The sequence below is a fragment of the Oryza sativa genome, chromosome 2 (assembly GCF_034140825.1).
Source record: "Oryza sativa Japonica Group chromosome 2, ASM3414082v1".
NCBI lineage: Eukaryota > Viridiplantae > Streptophyta > Magnoliopsida > Poales > Poaceae > Oryza > Oryza sativa.
The window spans coordinates 12,236,704-12,262,538 of NC_089036.1; the positions used below are offsets into that span (position 1 = coordinate 12,236,704).

A 25,835-nucleotide genomic window follows, 5' to 3' on the forward strand; every position below is an offset into this window, starting at 1 on the left:
ATAGGTTCACACCACCCGATGACATTCGAAAAAAAATGCACAGTTGAAATAAATAGAGAATTTAAATATAGGATCAACATGCTCAAAGGAATTATGTTTGGGATCTGTGTGACTTGACTTGCAATAATGGGTCTTCAATTTGTCTTCTGGAACACTTCCGACACACTCGCGAACCTTCACAATGACGGAAACGACAAGCTAACACGCAAAACGAGGAAAAAGACTAAGAAACTCCAAATAAACAATACATATAAAGTAAACAAACATGTAGATCATAATTTTAGATGAATTATGAGACTTGAATGGCCTCATTCTGACTTCATATGAATTAATTACGAATTGTACAAGATTTAATCTAATTAAAGCCCATTTAAAAAGGATTAAATAAATTTAACACAATTTATGGATAATTTTAATATATAGATCTTTATTTTATACAACTTTTGCAACTTGAACCACATTAAACCGAGTTACAATGAATTAGTTATGCATTTCTAAAGATTAAACCGCATTAAAGCATTTATATGGATTTTAAATTGAATTATGACGCAATAAAGAATTATTTTTGAAAAGGAAAATAGATTTATTGCATCATCAAAGACGGTCCATGGTAAACCGGGTTCACAGAAGCGGTCCACGGAACCAACGGCCAAGATCTAATTGACCTAAAATTGACTGAATCGAACGGCCGAGATCGATCCGGTCTACCACGGGTCTACGGCTGACAAAGTGCTAACATCAGCGATGATGTCATCTCCGGCGGCGGCTCGGCACCTCGTGCTCGCCGGCGAACGACGGCACGGCGGCGCAAACGGAGGGCACCAACGCGTAGAGCTCGGCTCAGCGAACTCACCAGTGGCTTGGACGACGGCAAACGACGATGGATGACGACGGCGGTCTTCGGGTCGGCGGTGACGGCGGTGCTTCGGTGGGAAACGGCGGCAACGAAGGGGTGGACGAGGTGCTGCTCCTCCTCGTGATCCCGACGGTGGCGACGACGACCGAAGGCGGTGGCTGCAACGGTGGCACGGCACGGCTGGACCGACGGCGACGGTGGAGAGCTTCGGGTCGACAGTGTCGGCTGCGCTTCGGTGATCTGCGGCGGAAACGGAAGACGGGACGAGGACGGCGATGACCTCGCGATGCTGATGAAGGAGACGGCGTCCGACGACGACAATCGAAGGGACGGCGGCGCCCGACTGGACACCCGCCGGCGGCGACGACGCAAAGAGCCACACAGAGGCGGCGCTAGAGAAGGCGGCAGTCAAAGGTGGAGATGGTGATGTGGAGAGGAGGTCCCGGAGGTCCTTTTATAGGGGCTAGGGGGCGGCGATGGAGGCCCATGGCCGGCGGCAAGGAGATGGAAGGTCTAGGGTTTTGGAAAGAGAAGCTAACCAAATCGGCATTGAATCCGATGATTTCCAAACGAATTAGGTCGGGATTCCTAAAGAGAAAAGGAAGAGGAGATCGAGGAGATTATTTCCCCTCAATTGATTTGGCCGGAGAAGGAAAGGGGCGGCCGGATTTTGGAAGGAGGCGGCGGCTTGCGGCGCGGCTAAATGCGGCCGGAGGTTGAAGACGACTGACAGGTGAGTCCCACCTGTCAGCAAAAGGAAGAGAGGAGGGAGGGGCGCGGCGGTCTGGGCCGGCTTGGGCCGGGCGCGAGCAGGCTGAAAGGAGGGTGAGAGAGACTTGGGCTGACTTTCGGCCCAAAGCTAAAAGAGAGATTTAAAACCTTTTTATATTTAAATTATTCATGAAATGATATTCCATTGATTAAAAATACTTCCTTGGCTCAAATAAATCCCAGAAAAATCTAGGAACTATAGAAACAAGAGAAGTATTTAACAAAATTTTATCTAGCCCACTTTTATATTGAGATTTAACAAATTAAAATTAGATCTTCTCTTTTAGGCTTTTAAGATCATTTCTAATAATTCCTTTTAAACCACAATTTATAATTTAAGGATTTTTAAACGAGAAAAGCATTTAACATAATTATAACTAGATCATTAATGATTATTGATTAACTAATTATTGAACTGTTCTTTGTATCATTTAGGAATTGAGCTCTGAAAAATCTGAGAAAATTTCAAAGAGTATAATTAATCATGGAGAATTTAATAAAAATTAAATCCAGCCATGCTTTATATTTAGGAAATTTTATTTCCCACATTTAACTTCACTTGTAAATTAATGAACATTTAATATAAATTCTATTAATAATTTATTAAGTAATTTATAAATCCTGAAACGAAAATCAGGCTGTGACAACAACCACCACATGGCGCTTGGGGGCCAAGAACTGGCACCTATAACAATATATAGGTGTCGGTTCATGGTTACAACTGTCTATATGCTATAGGTGCTAGTCGATGGCTTTTGTCATCGGTGCCACCTGAGGGGTGTCGGCTAGAAAACCCGGCACCTATGGGGGTTTCGCAACCAGCATCAATACAATTTTTTTTAGTAACATTGAACATCGTGCTATGAGGAGTTAATCGGTTCGAGTGTTCAAAACTTAACATGTCAAATAATGGTTGGATTATCCGCATATCTGGTATAAGTACAAAATGGCTTTGATAAATAAGAGATTGCAGAGACAATTGTTTTTTTTTTGAGAAGTAAGCGATATTTTCATTTTCCAATTTCCTGGAATTCCCCCATAATGGAACATAACTAGAAAATCGATGTGCCCGTTGGCGCGTGCAATATTTATATCCTGTAATATTAATTAATGGGTTTTAAAATTTAGGTTTAAAATACACGATGAACAAAACTATAACAGATCTATTGGTATATAACACAAACATGCTATTTATGTTCTCTTGTCAAGTAAGAATACATAAGATTTTACATGAATAAACTCATTTCGTGTTAATTGTTTATAGAAAACTTACAATCCACAAAACTCTTAAATATTTTTTTCTTAATTTTGTGTTAGTAAAAGACTGCAGAAAGAGTAGTAACATACGCTAGCTAGGTTTTATTGGGTGAATAAGTAAATTGTTTTTAATGAAATTGCACGTTTTGTATTTAAGCACTTTGAACATATCTTTTTTTTTCTTTTTGGAAAAATGCACGTTCATTTTCTCTTTTCAGGGAGAAATACATATACCAATATGAACTCATTCTAGGATTAATTGCGTTCTGCAAGAATACCTAACGATACACACAATTCGTGATAGCACTTTTCTAAAGTATATATGCTATAACCTTAACCATATGCTTAAAACATAGTAATACTAATCTTGGTCTATTTAATAACTGAAAATTACATATGTATGTGCTATGAATTACTCGAATACATTTAAATTCACTTCTTAACTTTAAAATTGTTTTGTCTATTTTTATTACTTATAGGCACTTTTTTATAAAACGGATAAAGTTTAATACTACTCATGATTTCAGCACATGCCGTATATTTTAAACCTATATTAAGATGTCAGTGTAATGTATAGTGACGCTGAGTTACTTTTACATGTCTAATTTGTGCCACGTTAGGTGCACTGAGACATTTTAGTTTAGCATTATCAGGGTAGCACTGAGGTCACGATCTATTTTTGAAATTAGTTTTTGACACGGTTTATTATTAAAATAATTTTTATAGAAGGATTAATTTGTCAAAATTATGCCGTAAACATAAGTATCCAAATAAATGCGTATAGTGATAGACCAATCTTTTCATCTTTTCTTTCTTCCTACGTGGGTCTACCTAGTCCATTTAATCATGTGTGGCACCTGGCTAATGATGCTGCATGAGCCATGCGCAACCGTGTACAGGCGGCGTTAAGCTAGCTCGGGCTCGCTCACTCGTACATGTTGATATTTCTTACGGTCACAGATGAAATCCGCAAGCGCACGAAGATATCGAATTTTAATAGGGAACATGTGTGTTCAGCTCCTCTTCATCCAAGGACACAAAGCAAAAATAGGCAAAGGGTAGAGAGGATTTCCTAGTGAGGAACATTGTCTATAGAAAGTTTATTCAATTCTATCGCAATACTTCAGGCACTAGCTTGCTCACTGCTACCAGAACGCACTATACTCCGTACCCGAACAAGAAGGACTGCAGTGATCTCAAGGGCTGTCACCACCTCTACACCAACTTCTAACGAACTGTGGGATACGCAACAATCACCGGTAATTAACAACCTTAACATCGCATCTATGCAATTAATTACTACTCTAGCGTTATCTAAACACTAAAGTAATCATTATCTATTAATTGACAAATAGTGAACAATGATCCAGGAACTAAGAGATAATCCTCAGAAAGCAAATCTCAATTACTCGATAAAGATAATATCAATTAAAGCTGAGTACTTGACAAGGTACACAAAGTAAAGAGGAAAGTACCGACAACTCTGGAATTCCTCTGACTCTTTCTTCTTTAATTTCTCCCTATTCTAATGTAAAAAAAGATGCAATAGAGCCTCTTATAATTCAGCTCATGCTTTGGTGTGTATTGAAATGAAGCATGTGAGCTCCTTTTATAGCCTTCATATGACGGTTTGGCAGTTGGAAATGTCCCAACTACCTCTCCACCGTCATTAGGAGGCTATCTAGATCGTCCACGTGGAAGAAGATGGCGAACAGCACCAATGTCGGTTCGACCAAACCATGGCTGGCCCATTTGACCCAGCCTTTTCTCCTGGGCTCTGGTGGAGAATCCCTCAACCCATATGTTTGGTGAATGGGCCCATTTGAACGTGTTTCGTTAGGTTTGTGGCCCCCAAAACTCCATAGGCTTGAATATGAGTTTGATTATCTTCCTTCTTTATGTATATTTCTTCTCAACTCTAGTAGTTTGTCACCTGCATCTAAATATACGCCAACACTTGTGGATTTTGTTAGAAATAAACCCTACTACTATGTTGGATATTTTATATTATATTTCAGTTTTATGCAGGTATTGACGGCGTGAATTTGGTATTTAACAGCCGCCAATAGTACATGCGTCAAAAAATAGGGTTGTGCCACCTGTACCAACAGGCAGCTGGTAGAACATCCAACATGAGAATAATAGATAGGAAAATAAAGCATATAAGTTACATGACATGACAGCGTATACATCATAGAGTTTCCACAAAGACATTGGTAGCTTTTTTTTACAACTTATAAGGCAAAGACAGTAAGTGCAAGCAACAAAAAAATAATATTAGGGCAAAACATGTTGTACTTCTATTCTTAGCTGTCTACTTAAAGCTAAGGCTGAAAAATAGAAAACAACCAAAAAAGGCCCAACTAATTCTACTATTGCTATATAAGCTCTAAAATCTAAATTCTAATTAATAGAAGGGGACCTTGAATATCTTCTGATCTTTCGAAACCCCACAAATAAATCCACCTGCAGGTGGATGCACTATGCCACTGTTGGGCGGACAAGCTATACATAGATTGTTGTCGATGTCACCATCTACAAAAGGGAAATTTGATAAAAACAAATTTATAAAATGATGGAATTATGACATGAAACATTAACATCAGATTAAAAAGGAAGAAATGGCATACCAACTTTGGTGCAAGAAAGCACATGGTAGATGAATCCACCATTAATGATAAGCTCAACAAAAAACCGTTGTTGTGTGGAGTGTTCCCCCGTAGAATCGTTTAAACGTTTACATCCCAAGATGTTACAGTGATACCAACGGCGCTTCTCAAACATCATAGGATACAAGACCAAGTTGTTTGGAACCATATCATACTCTGACGACTAAAGAAAATATAATAATTAGTACTAGCACTTTAGAAGTCAGAATTTTGAATGTAACATATGCATAAACCAGAAATGAGTTGGCATATTGTATGGGAGGAACAAATTGTAACACAATTCTACTAGCCTTATAATAACTTCCAGAAAGGTCGTTGGATATCCCATTTATGTAATTGAATGGTTTCCACTTGCCAGTAGTTCCCACGAGGCCACAAACACTAATTTTTAAACTAAGATCCACAAATTCTTCTGGTTTATACCTTAATTAAATAAAAAATTTATGACGAATATTTGGTTCCAATTGACAACTATGACTGCAAGCACATCCAACACTGATTATTATTCAAATTTGTTTCAAATTAGATAAGAACCGTCTGGTCTTTCTTTTATTTTATTCAGTGGAGCTAGCACCACCATTAGGAGAATTTTTTCTGGAATTATTTTCTTGGACCTTGTCTTCTGATAAGTCATAACTAGATGAAACACACTAAAAATCCTAAGGAACATAATAGGACATACTCTATCCAGAAGAAATAGTTCCCCAAAAAGTTTTATGGACTTCAAGCAATGATATTGCCCCAGATGAACTAAATAATGTGGCTTCTCTTTTACCTTTGCTAGTTCACCAAATTAAAGCATGTCAAAAGAAGTTGACTTTTGAATGGTTAAATGCTATTAAATGCAAATTTATGTAGTAGCATCTGGTAAAAAGAAATGTAATAGCTTAACATTTTCTCGACTTATTTATAATAATATTATCTTATGACTTGTGTCTTTCCATGCGCAAATGACTCTGAATAATTTGACATGCATGTGTAGAAGAATTTAAATTAGTTTGCAGTTGCATAAATTCTCTAACTATGGTCAACTGGTCAAAGAGCATCAATTGCATATACATGTTGGTAGTTGCATTGTGGGTAAATCAGGTAAGAGCACTATCACAAAGTGAATGCAATATGTAATCCGATCGATCTTTTGGGAATGCTATATCCGTTTTTCTTTTTTACTCCAATATTATATTACATTGATTTTATTATTGACAAAGGAAATGATAAAAATTCAAGAAAGGTATCCCAAGCACTAACTAAATGCATTACCATGTTTTGAGCTCTCATGTAAACCATAGAAGCATTCCAGATGCCCTTTTCCCTGTCATCAGCATCATCCACAGGTCTAGCATCGAAGAGTAATCATAATTAGCAAAGTGTAAACTATATCGAATTGGCAGTTACACTAATTAATTAAACATGCATGGAACTTTAAACTATAGAATACATAATCTTATGAATTATTGTCAGCTTGTTTAAGAAAAAAAAAGTAATGCAAATGCTATAAATTGTATGAGCATTGCATATTTCATATGTATGATGGTTTTTATAGTTAGCTCTACTAGAGCAGTGCCCATTGCCCATGACCAGCAATAGTTTCCAAATTAACACAATAGTATCACTGACCTTATCCTAAATACGTCGGCCAAGATATAGTTATTATCGTCAATGTCTCATTGTTGCAACTATGGCTTATAAGTAAGCCAAGAAAAATAAACAAAGCAACCAATTTTTGATTATATAGTAAGACTTTTATACTTTACAAAAAGCAAACCAAATAATATCATACCAACCAGCCCGGCTTTGTTAGAACACTTATTATTGACATACTACCAAATTCATACTTCCTTGTATTCTATGACAGAAAGTAATACTATAGCTAGCTAGAGTAAACATGATTAATAGCATATGTAAATGAAACGAGAGGTTTATGAACCCAAATCAATAAAAGCAAGAACTTAGAAAGAAAGGATCAGGATACGTACATCTGTCCGAGAATGAAAGCGAACATATCGACGTCGGGGGTGTTTCTCCTATCAACATAGAGCACGTGTCTGGGATCTCCGTGGGCGTAGGGACACCAGTCGGGATCTGGGACGGACCTGCCCTTCTCGTCGACGGTGAAGGGGTGGCCGAGTTTTCTCAACAACGCATCGAACCAGTCCTCCCCATCCTCCTCCTCCTCCTTGACAAGATCCACAGGCTCTGAGCGCTTACTGCTGCTGCTATTACCTCGCACGCGCTCCATCTCCTTCGTCTGCTCGGCTTCTTCCGCAACAACAACAGCCTCCTGTCTCTCGTCAGACATGCGCGTGCTTGGAGCCTTCGCTGTGTGATCCCCTTCAGATTCAGAAAAAGCCAGATATAATAGGCAAATTCGTGCGACGGTGCGAGAGCCAGAGAGCGAAGTCGGCTCGGATTTCGTCTCCGATTAGAATCTGATGCGTATTGGGCCGGGCTGTGGACTACTACTACTTTTTTTTTCGATAGGGCCCTTTCGCCGTTTTCTAGTGAAACCGATCCGTTCGTGCACGCCTTCTCTCAAGAATCAAAGATCTGAACACGGGGCTGGACTGCTGGAGTAGATGTGTACGTTTTGGATTGGATAAGGTTTTAAATCAGACCCACTTGTTATGGCTCTTGACAATAGCGCACAGATAATTCTACTCTCTAAGTTTTAAGTTTCATATTATATAAGACGTTTGACTTTTTCTCTAGTCAAACTTCATTTAATTAATTCGATCAAATTTATAGAAAAATATATTAATGTTTTGAACCCAAAACAAATATATTGTTAAAATATATTCAATGTTAGATTTAACGAACTAATTAATAAATGTTGCTAGATTTTTCTATAAACTTAGTCAAACATAACAAAATTTGTTTATGAAAAAAAGTTAAACGACTTAAAATACGAAATAGAGGGAGTAATAATCATGAATTCGGTTTAGAGAAAATATAGGATGGGATGGTCCCGGGCCCGTTGGTAACTTGGGATGATTTTCGTATCATGTTTGGTTATGGGGATCAACCATCATTTTGGGGGTTGGAGATACAGAGATGGAGCACTGAGGCATCTTACTCCCGTTTTTCGTGTTTTTTAATTTTCCTGAACTCGAAAATTCACATCCGTGTTTATTTACCTAAAATAACTTAATAAAATCTTTGTAATTGGAAAAGGTTTAATTTTACTAAATAAATAAATAAATTATGTCGCCTTTTAGTTTATCGTTGATTAATTGGAGTTAACCTTTAAGATAAATTAATTAAGGATTTTAGGATTAAAACAAACCTCACTGTGCTTGGCCATGGGAAACGCTGCCCACGTGCATGCATCAACGGAGCACAAGAAAATGAAGAGAGTAGCAACATCCAGGTAATTCTAGAAACATCCGCGCGAAAAGAAAATGATAAATGTTAAAGAAAAGGTACCCTGATTCCAAGGTCGACTTATTCAATCCATTTTTATCTTCTTCAATAAGATGAATCTAGAATTTTTCAATAAGAAAGAAAATCCAGAAAAAAATTGTGAAGATGCCAAAAATAATAAAGCTTCCCTCCTCTTCACAACAGTCATCCTCTCCTTCACTGGTATCCTTCACTGATAGAGAAATCATCTTTACTCCCGGTTTATAACCCCTGTAGTCCCAGGGCTTAAGTCCCGGGTGAAATAATCGAGAGTAAACATCGATCTTTAATCCCAGTTGGTAACCAACCGGGACTAAAGAGAGGGATCTTTAGTCCCGGTTAATGCTACCAACCGAGACTAAAGAGAGGATAGGGGCAGTCCCGGTTGGTCCATTTTCTTTTTATTTTCTCCCAAATCAAGTGGGATGTATATACCCAGATCAAACAACAAATCCCCAAATCGAGTGTCATGCATATATCTAAATCAAACCCTAAATCCCCAAATTCAAAGTAACATCACAAATCATTCACATCACAAATACAAATCCTATGTTACTTACACACAAATCAAATACATCACAAATCTTAAAAAAATTACACACAAATCAAATACATCACAGATCGGTTATAGAAAGTATACATCTCTCAATCACAAATTATAAAAAAAAGGAAAGGAGAGCCGGCGCGCTGCCGCTCCATGCGCGGCCCCGCCGTCCGCGCCGCGCGCTGCCCCACCGCCCGTCGCGCGCTGTGCCTCGCCGCCCGGCCACCGCGTGAGGGCGCGCGAGGCCACCTCCGTCGCCGCCCGGCCACCGTGTGAGGGCGCCTCCGCGCTTCCCGGCCGCGCGAGGCCGCCTCCGCGGTCGCCCGGCCGCCGCCGCCTGAGAAGTGGGGAGGAGACGGGAGGGGGCGGATCCAGAGGAGGTTGAGAAGTTGGGAGGAGAGGGGAGGAGGCGGATCCAGAAGAGGTAGAGGAAGAGATGGGAGGAGGAAGAGGAAGAGATGGGGTGAGTGAGGAGAGGAGGAGATAAAGGTCAGAGCTTATTAACTGATCCTCCCGTGCGCCTCGGTCCTCTCGATCTCGCACCACGCATGTCGATCTTTTTTTTCGGTTGGTAACACCAACCGAGACTAAAAATAGATCTTTAGTCCCGGTTGGTGTCACCAACCGTGACTAAAGATAACGGAGGGGTCTGACACCACCTGCTGTCTTTTAAACCGGGACTAAAAATGATCTTTAGTCCTGGTTGATGTTACCAACTGGGACTAAAGATCAAAAAAGTAGCTCTAACCTTTTGAACCGGGACTAAAGATGTCCCAGTTTTTAGTGGAACCGGGACTATTGTGGATTTCGGCCGACCGACCAAAGATGGTTTCTCCACCAGTGCTTCCATGTTTGCATCCGGTCCATTGGTCATAGATCTGATGTCAACATGCCATTATCACTGCCACCGGTGAGCTACAATCACTTCCGGCTGACGAAGAAGGAGAGGTGGGTAGCTCGGGTTGACGGTGAGGATGGAGGTCCGGTGCTTGCTGATCTTGGTGAAGGCGTGGACGAGGAAGATCTCAATGAGGCGAGGCTGGCGGCAGCGACGGCGTTGCGGGATGGCACTCCGGTGAGGTTGGATGCGCTGTTGGAGGAAGAAGACGATGGCGTCTTCACTGGTCACTGGCGAGGACACTCCTCCGGCGGGCTTATATAAGCCACTAGGGAGAAGGAACGGCGCTAGGCAGGGAGATCGGCACCGGCGAAGTGGGAAACCAGCCATTGAAGGCAGAGAGGAAACAGGCGTCTCCCACGGTGATTAAAGGCTCGATCGAATGCAATTCAAGAGGGGAAATAATGCCCACAATGTAAGGAAACAATTTTGGCAATTAATTTGTGGAGGAAACGTGCGGGGAGGGAAATCAAGAGGGCGGCGGCGCTAGGGTTCTTCGCTCGAGAAGAGGAGCGGTCTGGGGTGCTGATGGGCGGATAACCGTGCGCCGTGCGTGGTGCGCGCTAGACGACAACAAATCACCCCTATATCTCTTTTGTACGTATATATGTATGTGTATGCTATACATACTTATGAATAAAATTTGTATATGTATGTATATAGTATATACAAACATATATATATGCATGGCTTGTCTTGGAGATTGTCTTGGAGATCACAAGGTTTGTCTTGGAGATTGTCCATTTGTGGTGAAGCCATGAAAGAGTGAGTGCATATGCTCAGTCAATATCATGAATAACTGTCTTTCATCATGGACCAGCTTAGCACAATGTTCAATTGGACCGAAAATAAGGAGATCCTGTAGATGAGTGGAAATGTCCTAGTAAAATTTCAAGAAGCCGTGGAGGCCTTCAATGACATGAAACACAATGCTAATGTAATGGTTGCATCAACGAAGGAGTGTTGTACAAGGTTGTCAAAGACTCGATTTTGTCATATGATTTTATGAATTTACGATTGTAATTAAAATGTGCTTGATTCTACGATTTTATGGTTTTAAATTCAAGGTCGCGATTTTAACAACCTTGGTTTTGTGAAGGCATTACACTTGTTGGGGCATCACGTGAAATTCTCATCGATGTTGCATGGAACCCTTCTATTGGAAGGCAGGCGATAGGCCATGCCTATAGAATTGGTCAAGAGAATATTGTGTACTCAAACAATCTAATCGCAGAAGGAACATAGGAGAAAGTCAAATATGATAGACAAGCTAGGAAGGATCATATGTCCAAACTGTTGTTTTCGGAAAAACCACATTACCGCAGCCTGCAAGGGATCAAAATCTCACAAGAAGTGATTTTCAATAACAACATATTGGAAGTAATGACATCACATGGGGGAGCGCAAAGACATGTTTCTAAAGATTCTTCACTTGTCACAGGAAGTGATATTCAATGACAAGATATTGGAAGCAATGACATCAAATGGGAAGCTCAAAGGCATGTTTGTAAAGATCCTTCACTCATTGCCTGTAAATTATTATTGAAAGGTTAAAATGTAATTTGATTCTTTTGAGATTAAACAACCTTGGTTCTGTGAAAGCATTACACTTGTTGGGGCATCACGTGAAATTCTCATCAATGTTGCATGGAAGGTGATAGGCCATGCCTATAGAATTGGTCAAGAGAATATTGTGTACTCAAACAATCTAATCGCAGAAGGAACATAGGAGAAAGTCAAATATGATAGACAAGCTAGGAAGGATCATATGTCCAAACTGTTGTTTTCGGAAAAACCACATTACCACAGCCTGCAGGGTTCAAAATCTCACAAGAAGTGATTTTCAATGACAACATATTGGAAGCAATGACATCACATGGGGAGCTCAAAGACATGTTTGTAAAGATTCTTCACTTTTCACAGAAAGTGATATCCAATGACAAGATATTGAAAGCAATGACATCAAATGGGAAGCTCAAAGACATGTTTGCAAAGATTCTTCACTCATTGCCTGCAAATTATGGAAAGGTTAAAATGTAATTTGATTCTTTTGAGATTAAAATGACAGTTCGGTTCATCTGAGATTAAAATGTTTGCAATATTTTTACGTTGTGTGCAGAAGTAGACATGTCAGGTTCTAACATTAATCAATATTTAATATTTTGGCTTCTCCATAGGAAAAGCACAATAATGTGGAGAATGGTAAGCTTAGAATGTTCATGTGGATAAACTATTCACAATCAGGCTATGTGACTTGCATTAAAAGGTTTATTGCTTGAATACTAAAACTGGGATTAATTGTTGCCATGTAATGGTGATCTAAGCTCCATACTATTACTAGATCTAGATGTAATTTGATTATTTTGAGATTAAACAACCTTGGTTCTATGAAGGCATTACACTTGTTGGGGCATCACGTGAAATTCTCATCGATGTTGTATGGAAGGTGATAGGCCATGCATATAGAATTGGTGTACTCAAACAATCTAATCGCAGAAAGGAACATAGGAGAAAGTCAAATATGATAGACAAGCTAGGAAGGATCATATGTCCAAACTGTTGTTTTCGGAAAAACCACATTACCACAGCCTGCAGGGTTCAAAATCTCACAAGAAGTGATTTTCAATGACAACATATTGGAAGCAATGACATCACATGGGGAGCCCAAAGACATGTTTGTAAAGATTCTTCACTTTTCACAGAAAGTGATATTCAATGACAAGATATTAGAAGCAATGACATCAAATGGGAAGCTCAAAGACATGTTTGCAAAGATTCTTCACTCATTGCCTGCAAATTATGGAAAGGTTAAAATGTAATTTGATTCTTTTGAGATTAAAATGACAGTTCGGTTCATCTGAGATTAAAATGTTTGCAATATTTTTACGTTGTGTGCAGAAGTAGACATGTCAGGTTCTAAGATTAATCAATATTTAATATTTTGGCTTCTCTATAGGAAAAGCACAATAATGTGGAGAATGGTAAGCTTAGAATGTTCATGTGGATAAACTATTCACAATCAGGCTATGTGACTTGCATTAAAAAGTTTATTGCTTGAATACTAAAATTGGGATTAATTGTTGCCATGTAATGGTGATCTAAGCTCCATACTATTACTAGATCTAGATTATACTATTAATCTATTAATGAACCCACCAAAATGTGTAAATTGTGTGGAAAATCAACATTGCACAATGATTGCCTAAAATTTTCGACCATTTTGATCTCCATTTTGCAAATCAAACACTTGACGTATAGAATATTTGTACATAGCATGACACTAAATTATCTACATTAAATGCATAAGATAGAAGAAAACTTCAAAAACAAGTAGGACAACATAGAACTATCCTTAGATATCCAAATTCTACCAAATGACTTAAGTTGAAAACCTTCGCCCCTGTAGTGTTGTTTTTAAGAGAGAGAAAATCGGGATGAAATGAGCAGGGAACTTGGCTTTGCTTATATAGTTAGGGCCATTTTCTTTGGCGGACGACTTAAACTGCCTGCTAGTGAAACAACTCCATAGGCAGTGGCTTAAGCTGACCACTGGTCTGCATTTTTGCTAGTGGCTGCCTTAAATGGGCTGCTTGTTCTAACACATCTACAGTGGAAGCTGAGCATTTTTGCAGCAAATGAAAAAAAAGGGGTGGCGCTAGCCTAAACCATTTTTGAAGTAGTGAACGTGCAAAACTTGTGCAGAAATTAAAGAAACGTATTATGTGATTGTTCTTAACAGAAGAGTTTAATTATTGTCACCATTCAAGGGAGTAAATACAAGGTTTGTCTAGGAGATTGTCTATCTGTGTGAAATCATGAAAGAGTGAGTGCTATTCTTCTGTCAGTATCTTGAACCACTATCTTTGATCATGGACCAGCTTAGTACAATGTTCTACTGGGCTGAAGGTAAGGGGATCCTGCTGATGAGGTGAGATGTCCTAGTAAAAAATTGAGAAGTTGTGATGGAGGCCTTCAATGACATGAAAAGTGATGCCAAGGTAATGTTTCCATCGATGAAGGAGTGTTGTGGACTTAGTGAATGCATTACATGTGTCACGTATAGTTCTCTTGTATGTTGTATGGAACCCGTATGTTGGAAGGTAGGGGATCTGCCGAGCTTATAGAATTGGTCAAGACAAGATTGTGTACACATACAATCTAATCATAGAAGGAAGAAAGGAGAGAAACAAATACGACAGACAAGCCAAGAAGGATCATATGTATCAAGCTTGTCACAAAGAAGTGATGTTCAATGACAAGATAGAAGCAATGGCATCACATAGGAGCTCAAAGGCATGTTTGTGTTGATTCTTCATTTTCAATGCCTGTAAACTTAGAGCTAAATCTTATAATTTGATTATTATCAGATTAAAATGTCATTTCGATTCATCTGCAACAAAAATGTTTGTAATCTTTTCATGTTGTTTGTAGAAGTAGACATGACATTTTCTAAGATTCATCAATATCTAAACTATTTGCTTCTCTAGAAGAGAAGCACCTGGAGCCCAGCTAAACAGTTTCAGCTCCACCTAAAATAGGAGCGGAGTTGGGTGGAACACTCTCACAAAATAAACTAAAAATGTGGAGCATGAGTTCAGCCTACTCCACTATAGACCTAATGGAACAATAAATTTAGAAGTTGAAGCTTTAATAAATAGCCCCTTGCTATTCATACTTAAACATTTAAAAAAATCTTTAAATTGGGTATATACTCAATCTGAATGTTGGTGCCCCAGTTAATTTTACTCTTTGTGTGTGTGTGAGTGTGTGTTTGTGTGTGTGTGTCCGTGTGTGTGTGTGGGTCATCTTTGATGGGCCAAAAATATCATGTTCAAAATATGGTTACTGGGGAGGACCCATCACACATATGAGGTCATCTATGACGTGTCGTAGTTGTAACCCGTCATAGATGATTTGTGATGGGTGACAACCATGGCTCGTCATGGATGACATGCATCCCTGACAAGTGTAATATCATGGACTATCATAGATGAGACCACTTATGTATGACGGGTCTTTAACTGACACACGTCATAGATAAAGTTATCTCTGAATGGATGCTAGCTTTACGACCCACTAATGATGAGTGAAAATTTAAAAGTTTCGAATTTTGCAAAAGAAAAACTCAGATTGAGACATGCCCTATATAAAGTTGTAGTTCTCAATGATATCTACAACTTTATAACTAACAATATTTTCATTACAGATCGTTTACATCCTCGGGTAAGAATTACAAGTGATGAGATCTACTTTTAAAAACAAAATTTTGAGTTTTTTCAAATGACCTGGATGGAAACATGCCCCATATGAAAGTCATAGAGCTTAAACAGATCTACAATATTATAATTGACAATATTTTCATTTGAAATAGTTTTGCATACCTGAATATCCATTATAAGGTGTGATCTATTTTGAAAAATGAAAAATTTTATTTTTCTTCAAATGACATCGGATGAAGATATTCTCCATGTAAAAGTTATAGAACACGATGAGATCTATAACTGCTTAGTTGATAATGTTTTCATTTGATGTCATTTTGAGTATTAAATAAATGTTAAATTATTCGAACATTAAATATCTGTTAAATTATTCGAACATTTATAGAAAAAATAATAACAATGAATGAGTACTCAACATGTGATGAGTAGGTGAGTTGGTAAGGGGGTTCTTTGTGGATGTGGATGTCTTGAGTTTGAAACTCACTATACACATGCATGTCTATATTGTGCGGAAAATTGTGGATTTGTAGGTAGTGATGTGTGACCATGTATAGGATGGCTAGTAAAATAAAAAAATATTTTTTTTGAGTTTTTTTGTTGCTTTAAAAGTTCAAAAATCGTAATTCTTGCTTTGTCATTAGTGATGGATCACAAGTTACAACCCTTCATAAATGAGTCATCAGCGATGGACGGCAAGTTACGACATGCCACTAATGACTCATCTGTAACGAGTGACAAGTTATGACTCCTCAAAGATGACTTACAAACCTGTCAGAGATGAGTTGTCTATGCCAGGTGTTCACCCGTCACATGTGAGATTTCGTCATCAGTGACCACTTATCTCTGACGAGGGCTGAATCCGTTAGAGATGACGGTTTGGGCCTATCAGTGTTGACCTCGTCCGGCGTAGTGACAAGCATGATTAAAGTTTCTTCATTGATTAAATAAGTCTCAACTAAATAAGTAACACTTATATACTTTTTCTAATAGGACGAACAGTGAAACATCATGTTAAAATTCAAAGGTCTCATCCATTTAAAAAATTGAACGGAATATGTGCTGCTGGCATTGACCTAGATAACCGTGTACTTCTTCATGTGCAGCAGGGTGACCGAGTGTCCGGCCATGAGAAAGACGACCTGCAGAGCTCTGGAGTCTGGAGGTCTAGCTCTTTACTGAACATGTTGTCCATAGCTCAAACGCTGAAAATAGCAAGAGGTAGTACTTTACTGGAGGTCTAGCTCTTTACTGAACATGTTGTCCATAGCTCAAACGCTGAAAACAGCAAGGGGTAGTACATTACTATCAATTTTCAGTAAACTGATTACTGAAAGCATCTCGAGGTGCCTCTGCTCATATTTTTTTCGTTTGACTTACTCTCCTACATTCAGATCGGTCTAGCTTAACTCATCACGCCTCTACTATTAAACATTGCAAGACCTTCAGAATGCTCCATCCATCTCCAGAATCACATCCTACCTTCAGAATGACAGACAACTGCAACACTTTCTCCACCATTGTCGCGGAGGCCGTGAGCGGGTCACATGTGATCAAGATAGCTGGGTACTCAAGAATCAAGGTGTTACTCCGCAACGGTGAGTCCCTGACATCCATCCCTTTCAGCGTTGCAGGCCACAGCTGGACCATCAGATTCTACCCCAACGGTGATTCCGCGGAGAGCCAAGATTACCTATCGTTCTATCTGATCCTTGACTCCGCCAATTCCTACGACGTGAAGGTGATTTTCAGCTTCGAGTTGCTTGGCAAGAATGGGAGATCAGTGTCGTCTTACAGCTTCACTACAGATCTCCGCACCTTCTCCTACAAAGGCTCATTGTGGGGATACAACAAGTTCATTCACCAAACGGTATTGGAAGAATCGTCAGCCCATTTAAGAGACGATTCGTTTTCCATCAGGTGTGACATCAAAGTGTTCAAGGAGATCTACAGCCAAGAAACCAAGGGTGTTCATAGCAAGTTTGTGGAGGTTCCTCCAAGCAACCTGCATCAACATCTAGGCAACCTCCTAGACAGCATGGATGGATCAGACGTGGTCTTCGAGGTCGGCGAGGAGAGATTCTCTGCTCATAGGTGCGTTCTTGCTGCTCGGTCATCGGTCTTCAAGGCCGAGCTTCTTGGCACCATGAAGGAGAAAGCCGATGGAGCCATTCAAGTCGATGATATGGAGCCTGGAGTGTTTAAGTCTTTGCTGCATTTCATTTACACCGATTCCCTGGACACGATGGCTCAAGAAGATCAGAGCAGAGACGAAGCAAGCGAGGAGGAGGATTTGGTGATGGCTCAGCATCTACTTGTCGCAGCGGACCGGTACAACGTCGAGAGACTGAAGCTGATATGCGAGGAGAAGCTATGCGAGAGCATTGACTCCAGCATGGTGGCAACCAGTTTGGCGTTAGCTGAGCAGCACAATTGCAATGGGCTCAAGGAAGCTTGCTTTGAGTTCCTTGCATCTCCTTCCAACCTACTGGAGATGATGGCAAGCGATGGTTATGACCATCTTAAAACCAGCTGCCCTGCTGTTCTCAAGGAGCTCACTACAAGATTTCTGCCTCCGGAAACGAAAGCATCAGAAGAGATAACCATTGGTCTATATAATTAGTTCTTCAAGTATGCTTATTTTGATTGTGATAATCGAAAAGAAAGTTTTTTTTAGTGCTAATGCCGTGGTATTTCTGCACCTTAGAAAGCTACCAAGTTTATCTTTCCTGGAAGTAATGGCCTTCTATGGATCAAGTTTTTCAGTTGTTTCTGACATTTTTTTTCCTTGGTTTTTTCTGAAGTGCAAAATTTGACCATGTATAGTTAGTCCCTCTATACTGATATGCTATTACTCTATAGCCCTTAGAAATTCCATGCGTACTATCATATCTGAAAAATAATTAATTGTGTGCATTTCAATAGTCCTATTTGTAAGAATTTCTTTGTTTAGTAGATCTAATTCCAGAAACTAACATACCGTGAAAAACTATATATATTAATATCACAGTGCTTTTACATGTATATTTCCAATACGATCCATGAGCACAGAGGAATTTTAGAGAAATATTGTAGGATCGAATAACAAGACTAAGCCTTCCAGAGAGAGGTGAATGGTCCCAACACCAAAAACCGAAAACTTTTAACTGAATGAAAAGTCACTCTCGAACTGATGGAGATCGGTCTGACCGGAGTTGAGGCGCTGGTCTGACCGCACAGATGCATCCGGTCTGACCGCTGTAGCCGCTCCGATCTGAACGTCCGTGGCATTGCCGTCGTCCATTGCTGCTGAGGTGACGCCGGTCTAACCGCTAGTATTCCTCTAGTGTGACAAAGTTGAAAGTAGATTGATTTTTATTACTTCTATTTGTGTTTACAAAGTGCAACAACAACACTCCTCGCACAAACCCTTCTCCATCGGAAAGATTTATGGAATGGATCAGTCATGGGTCAGGCTTATCCAAGGTCACTGCCGGACCCAGGGGTTCCAGGTGTGCACCGGCATACTCAAAACTTCCGAAGTAATTGTAGACCTCCGTTTTTCAATAGATGGCACTGTTGACTTTTTGTCGTACGTTTGACCATTCGTTTTATTGAAAAAAAATGTGAGTTGTTTTATCACTCAAACTACTTTAAGCATGATTTATACCGTATACATTTGCATAAAATTTTTAAATAAGACAAATGGTCAAATATTTGTTCAAAAGTCAACGACGTTATCTATTAAAAAATGGAGGGAGTACGTATGAGTAGTTTGTAGCAGTGGGCTGAATGATCAATGTTCGCAACAAAGACTTCATTGACTTTTTAGGCCATGTTTAGATGGGACTAAAACTTTTAAGTCCCTATCACATCGGATGTTTGAAAATTAATTATAAATATTAAACGTAGACTATTAATAAAACCCATCCATAATCTTGGACTAATTTGCGAGACGAATCTAATGAGCCTAATTAATCCATGATTAGCCTATGTGATGCTACAGTAAACATTCTCTAATTATAGATTAATTAGGCTTAAAAAATTTGTCTCGTGAATTAGCTTTTATTTATGTAATTAGTTTTGTAAGTAGTCTATATTTAATACTCTAAATTAGTGTCTAAAGACAGGGACTAAAGTTAAGTCCCTGGATCTAAACACCACCTTAGTCCTTCTAGGACAAGACCCATTGCAGGAAAGACTTCATTGACAAAACCTATTCCATAATCCTGGGACTAATTTTAGTCTCTGTCACATCGGATGTTTGGTTACTGATTAGAAGTATTAAACGTTGACTAATAATAAAACTAATTGCATAAATAAGAGCTAATTCGCGAGACAATTTTTTTAAGCCTAATTAATCTATAATTAGCATGTGTTTACTGTAACATCACATATACTAATCATGGATTAATTAGGCTCAATATATTCGTCTCGCGAATTAGTTTAGGGTTATGGAACGGGTTTTATCATTAGTCAACGTTTAATACTTCTAATTAGTGTCAAATATCCGATATGACATGTAGTCCCTTGATCCAAACAGGCACATAGTCCATTCGCTGATTTCTGACCATGATTCCCAAACGGAGGCACGCCGTGGCTCACCGCCAATCGGGTCCAGCAAAGTGGCGATGTAGCTCAACAAGTCTTTCACATTTTTACAAACTTTACTTCCTGTTGGGGCCAAGGTTATATTCAGTGGCAAAAATGTTCAGTAGTGACCTGGCAGAGGTCTTTCATATGCCACTCTCATATCAAGATTGTCAGGAATTCCTGAAAATTAGCTCGGAAATACAAGGCACGGTGTTAAGCTCCAATGCAGATAACCGGAGTACTGGACATATATATGGGGTCGACACATATTTTTTTTATGTTTTGAACTTTTTTATTTTTTAACTTAAAAATAGACCCTGCAAAAGTTATTTCCATATTATGATCCTTTTGGCTACGTCATTCCATCTGACGTGGCAAAACATTACTGACACGCCACGCATAGCGGGCAAAACAATACTGACACGCTACGCATAGCGGGCATGATAGTTCTATTTTGCCATGCCAGCGAGGGAGACGTGGCCAAATAACGCTGCCATGCCAACCAGATCGGCGTGAAACTGTTGTTTTGTCACGTTAGTCCAGTTCGCGTAGCCAAAAGGTTCGTATCTTGAAAATAAGTGTTGAAAGGGTTTATTTTTAAAATTAAAAATTGAAAAAGTTCAAAAGATAAAAAGAATTCGTCGACGCACCTACTCAAAGATTGTGCAAATTCTTCTTCGCTGGAATGCAACCTCCGACGGGGTCTTTTGATATGGAAGAAAAGGTGTATAATAAAAATAAAAGTTTTTTGGCTGGTTATTGTTCAATGATCAGCTAAATACAAGAGAAATGATGGATCTCGAACATTGTGCATCTCTAAATGCAATACTCACTTGTTCTTTGTGTGTCACTGCATCAAGAGAAACTAGAACCTAGCTGTTCTTTGACTGCCCTTTCAGCAGGGCCTGCTGGAGTTGGATAGGAATGCAATAGTCTCTAAACTTCTATAAAATCGTTGTTCTTGTGAGATTGACACTGTTACAGAAATGATTTTTCTGGATGCCCGTCCCGGTAGATTCCAGACGGGTTGTAAGTGGCACCGTCTGGAAAAACCGGGCGACCGGTGCCGGGCTGTCGCCCGTACAGAAAAATGCATTATCTCATGTGGTCGACTTAAGAGGACCACACGGAAAAATCAATTTTCGCGTGCGAGCCTCTTAAGTGAACCGCACGGGAAAATACATCTCCATCTTTTCCCTGTCACCCACTTCAAATTTTCACATCCTCTCTCTTCCTTTTCCCTCTCACCACTTCAAATTTTTCACATCCTCTCTCTTTCTTTTCCCTCTCACCCACTTCAAAATTTCCACATCCTCTCTCTTCCTTTTCCCTTTTATTCTCCCTCACTCCCTCCTCTCTCTCTCCTTTTCCTATCCTCTCCCCCTCCCCTCTCTCTCTCTCCTCTCTCTCTGCCTCTTTCCTCTCGTCGAAGACGAATCCATCCAAAGCTAAGCTAGCCTGCATGCACTTGGTCGATGAAGTACGGGGCGTCGCCACCACCACCGCTGATGGCGCGGGAGGAGGCGCAGTGGCTGCTGGCAGAGGCGGCGGAGCGGCGGCTGTTGGTGGAGGCGGCGTGGCGGCGACGGCGGATGGTCACGGCAGAGGCCGGGAGCGGCCGCGGTGCAACGACCAGCGACGACGAGGACGACGGTGACCACGAGCGGTAGCGCGACGACGACGACCACGAGCGGCGGCGGCGCACCGACGGTGACGACGACGGGAGTGGCGGCGGTGCGACGACGGCGACGACGAGGACAGCGACGATCGCGAGCGGCAGTGGCGGCGGGAGGAGCGGTGGCTGCGCGACCACGGCGACGACGACGGGATTTCTTCGATTTTATTTTTCTCGGTTTCTTTTATTTCCGTGCGGGTGGTATAATTTGTCCGCACGGGATAATCGATTATCTCATGCGGTCAACTTAACACAACCGCAACCGCCTGGATGCGAAAATATTGATTTTCGCAGACACCTGGGTGCAGACGGGCAGGACCTCTGTACGAAAAAATGCATTTTGACCACACGGAGAAATCGATTCTGTAGTAGTGTGACATTCAGGAGGAACGGATTTATGGAAATAGCACTACTAGCTTTGCTGGCATTTCGGAAACAAAGAAATGCTCTTATCTTTCAGCAGATTCAGCCTAATGTTAACAGATGGTTTGACTGCTTCAGAAATGGGATTATCTTGCTTCAGGATGAATGAGCAACTATACAATATAGTGCTGTTACAATTTCTGAAATTGTTCTGTTTTCCTCTTCCTTTTTCTTTTGTACTTAATGTTTTCTTTCTTTAATCCGTAATATTTAACTACTGGGCCTTACCAGTAATGTTCCCTTCAAAAAAGATCATACTTCAAACAAAGTGAAAAATTATATTTATTAGCAACCTTTTGAATTAGGACTAGTTGTTTAGTAGTCAATAGAAAGCTCAAAGTACGAATCTACTACTAATTACATGATTCCTTATTTTTGATCCAAATCACAATAACTTGGAATTTATGAAGTAATGTATCTGGTATATGTACGATAAATTTTTGAAAATTAATAACATCAATAATAACCTGAGGGAGTAGTATTTACCTAATGTATAGTTTCTATACGTGGGACCAAATATAATAAATTTATCTATTATCTTCTCTTTTTTGTATTTATTGATTTGCCTGCCGATTTGTGTCATATACACTTTTTTGGGGAAAGTGTCATATACACTATTTTGATCCTAGTACAATTTTACTTGTTTCTTTTTTCAGTACAATCTTACTTGTTTCTTTTCTTGGTGTACTCGGTGTCTTGGTAAAACATAGTTTATATTTTTCAGACCTCACTAATTCTCTTGTAAAATTGTCTCGTGCCATGTCATTTGGAGTTTTTTTACTACCTCTCGTTCTTAAATCTAATGATGGCTCTTTGGCCAGCCTCCATATCCATGGTACGATTGGTCAGCCATTCTGAAACAGGGCAAGCAAATCACAAGGTTTGTCTTGGAGATTGTCCATCTTTGGTGAAGCCATGAAAGAGCGAGAGCTTGTGTTCAATCAATGTCTTGAACCACTGTCTTTGATTATGCACCAGCTTAGCACAATATTCCATTGGACTAAAGGTAAAGAGATCCTACTGATGAGTGGAAATGTCCTAGGAAAATTTTGAGAAACTGTGATTGAGGCCTTCAATGACATGAAAAGCAATGCCAATGTAATGCTTGCATCAACCGCGGAGTGCTATAAAGGTATTACACTTGTTGGGGCATCGCATGTAGTTCTCCTTGATGTTGTATGGAACCCTTATGTTCGAAGGTAGGTAAGCAACCAAGCTTATAGAATTGGTCAAGAGAAGATTGTGTACACATACATTCTAATCGCAGAAGGAACCTAGTAGAAAGACAAATAAGACAAACAAGCAAGGAAGGATCATATGTCCAAACTATTGTTTTCGAAAGAACCACATCAATACCAAAGCCTGCAGGATTTCAACTTGTCAAAAAAAGTGATATCCAATGATAAGATATTGGAAGCAATGACATCACAAGGGGAGCTCAAAGACATGTTTGTAAAGATTATTCACTCATTGCCTGCAAACTTAGAGCTAAATCTAGTAATTTGATATTTGGAGGTTGAAATGTAATTTGATCTTTTGAGATTAAAATGCCAGTTCGGTTCATTTGAGAATAAATATTTATATTTTTTTTATTATGTTGTCTGCAGAAGTAGACATGATATTTTCTAAGATTCATCAATATATGAACTCTTGGCTTCTCCGGAAGAAAATATCCAGAATGTGGAGTATGATAAGCTCAGGATGTTGATCTGGTTAAATTATTCATTGTCAGGCTATGTGTTGATTGCTTCAATATTAAAACTAGGACTATTTGCTCCCGTGTAATATAATGATTTGCTCTCTTTCGAAAACTGTTGCAATGGAAACATGAAGTTTCCATATCGTTGGTAACTGGTAAGTATATGGAATGGCACTATAGCACATCCATATAAGTGCTTCCAACACTAGTTGCTCAGCATCTACATCCTTTAATTATCTCAAAATTTATGAAAGCAGCTACTTATGTGTTTCTTATTTAGAGATGCAACAGAGCATCTTATCTGTGGAGAAGAAAATATATGTGTGCACCTCCATTCTATCAAGATGGTGCTTCATCGAAATTTCTTTACATTATGCTCAGATAATTTAATAGAAATAGTAGAAAACTAAGGGTAGTTTCTTCCTGATTTTGGAAGAACTGAGATTATGGTAATTCTCTTAATTGCTTGAGCTCCAGGGTTCATTGAGTTCTTAAGCTAGATGCACGAACGGATGACTCTTGAGATGATCTGTTCTTAAACATGCACGATGGATTGATCACTTGATTGTAGCATTTTTACAATAACTGGTTGGTGATTGTTTAGCATTTTACTTTTGCATTCTGGTCATCGTAATAGGCTGATGCATGCAGATATGATGCTGGAGTCTGTGCTATCCATTTCACCTGTGTGGTGGTGTGTTTGTGTTGTTGTTGCCGGTTTATATGCAATCTAAACTTATTTGGTATATGTATATAATAAATAGAGAAAATCCAAGAAATGCCTTTGACAAGCGCCCAATTCTAAGAAACTAGATAATTCCCCACGCTTTGCTGAGGAAATTACCAAGTAATTTTTATTTTTTAATAATCGAGCAAAAAGTAAAAATTATATTAGTTATTAACAACAAATAAAACTGGTTTGTCAAACTACGTTAACAGAGAAATAAATTTAGTAGACTCTGTATGAGATTGTAGATGAAATATGATATCCCGCACTTTGATTATATGGATGAATATATGTTAATTATTATAAAAATGATATATATATATATGTGTGTGTGTGTGTGTGTTAAAAATATTGTGAAGAAGATGATTGGATGTTGATTTGTAGAATTCAATGAATTATAGATGATGTTGCATGCTTGTATAAGTTTTATATGTAATTATTGCTAGTGAATGATGAGGTGACATGTTTTCATGTTGAGTTTTTATAGATGATGTTGCATGCTGGCATAAGTTTTATATGTAATTATTGCTAGTGGATGATGAGGTGGCATATTTGCATGTTGAGCTTTAGAATTAGTGGGTTATAACTTTATAGTAAGATATGACGCATTGATAAGTACGAGTTCCATGAAATATCATTGTATAAGTGACTATGTCCTAGAAGTGTGATCATCGTTAGAGTTTTGTTAGTAACCCTCCGTTAAGTGTTATAGGATAAACAGTGCTAGTTAAGTGTTATAGGATGAACAGTGCATTTAACAGGGTAGGATGGATGGAACCTTAATGGCGATGACATTTTATGGACAAAGTCGCTTGTACAATGGTATTTTATGAAACTTGCACTCTTCAATGGTATTTCTTGGACTTGGGCATTTGTCAATGGTATTTCTGGCATTTTCTCTAATAAATAACACGTCTCATTCACAATTTCATTTGCATATCCCTGTTTGTAATTCTAGAACTCAATGCTTCAAAAAGTAGCATTTAAGTGCACGAAAAATTTTTATTTTAATATGTAAATTGCAGATATCGTATACTTTCTTGTCTGTTTTACATACTACATGATTGAATTTTCCTGTCAGACTGCATATTTGAAATGTGCTCACACGGTCATACCGCTCAGAAAGTTT

General features: G+C 39.2%; 2 protein-coding genes across 2 annotated transcripts; one reads left to right on the forward strand and one right to left on the reverse strand.

Annotated features, from left to right (window-relative positions):
- Window positions 1–5,017: 5,017 nt before the first annotated feature.
- On the reverse strand, window positions 5,018–7,964 carry LOC107277079 (uncharacterized). The gene is made up of 4 exons (XM_015769477.3): window positions 7,530–7,964; window positions 6,814–6,889; window positions 5,515–5,716; window positions 5,018–5,419 (listed from the first exon to the last, which is right to left on the reverse strand). The coding sequence occupies exons 1-4, from the start codon at window positions 7,850–7,852 to the stop codon at window positions 5,292–5,294; spliced, it is 729 nt and encodes a 242-aa protein (XP_015624963.1). The 5' UTR covers window positions 7,853–7,964; the 3' UTR covers window positions 5,018–5,291.
- A 9,096-nt stretch (window positions 7,965–17,060) lies between these two features.
- On the forward strand, window positions 17,061–18,233 carry LOC107276058 (BTB/POZ and MATH domain-containing protein 1). The gene has a single exon (XM_015769484.3). The coding sequence runs from the start codon at window positions 17,061–17,063 to the stop codon at window positions 18,231–18,233; it is 1,173 nt and encodes a 390-aa protein (XP_015624970.2).
- Window positions 18,234–25,835: the final 7,602 nt, after the last annotated feature.

Bases quoted from the DNA above. Each gene is read 5' to 3' on its own strand.
- LOC107277079 (XM_015769477.3), bottom strand. From the start codon at position 7,852: ATGTCTGACGAGAGACAGGAGGCTGTTGTTGTTGCGGAAGAAGCCGAG. The intron at 6,890-7,529 runs GTACGTATCCTG...CTTCGATGCTAG, and splicing joins GCTTTCATTCTCGGACAGAT to ACCTGTGGATGATGCTGATG. The intron at 5,717-6,813 runs GTAATGCATTTA...TATTTTCTTTAG, and splicing joins ACATGAGAGCTCAAAACATG to TCGTCAGAGTATGATATGGT.
- LOC107276058 (XM_015769484.3), top strand. From the start codon at position 17,061: ATGCTCCATCCATCTCCAGAATCACATCCTACCTTCAGAATGACAGAC.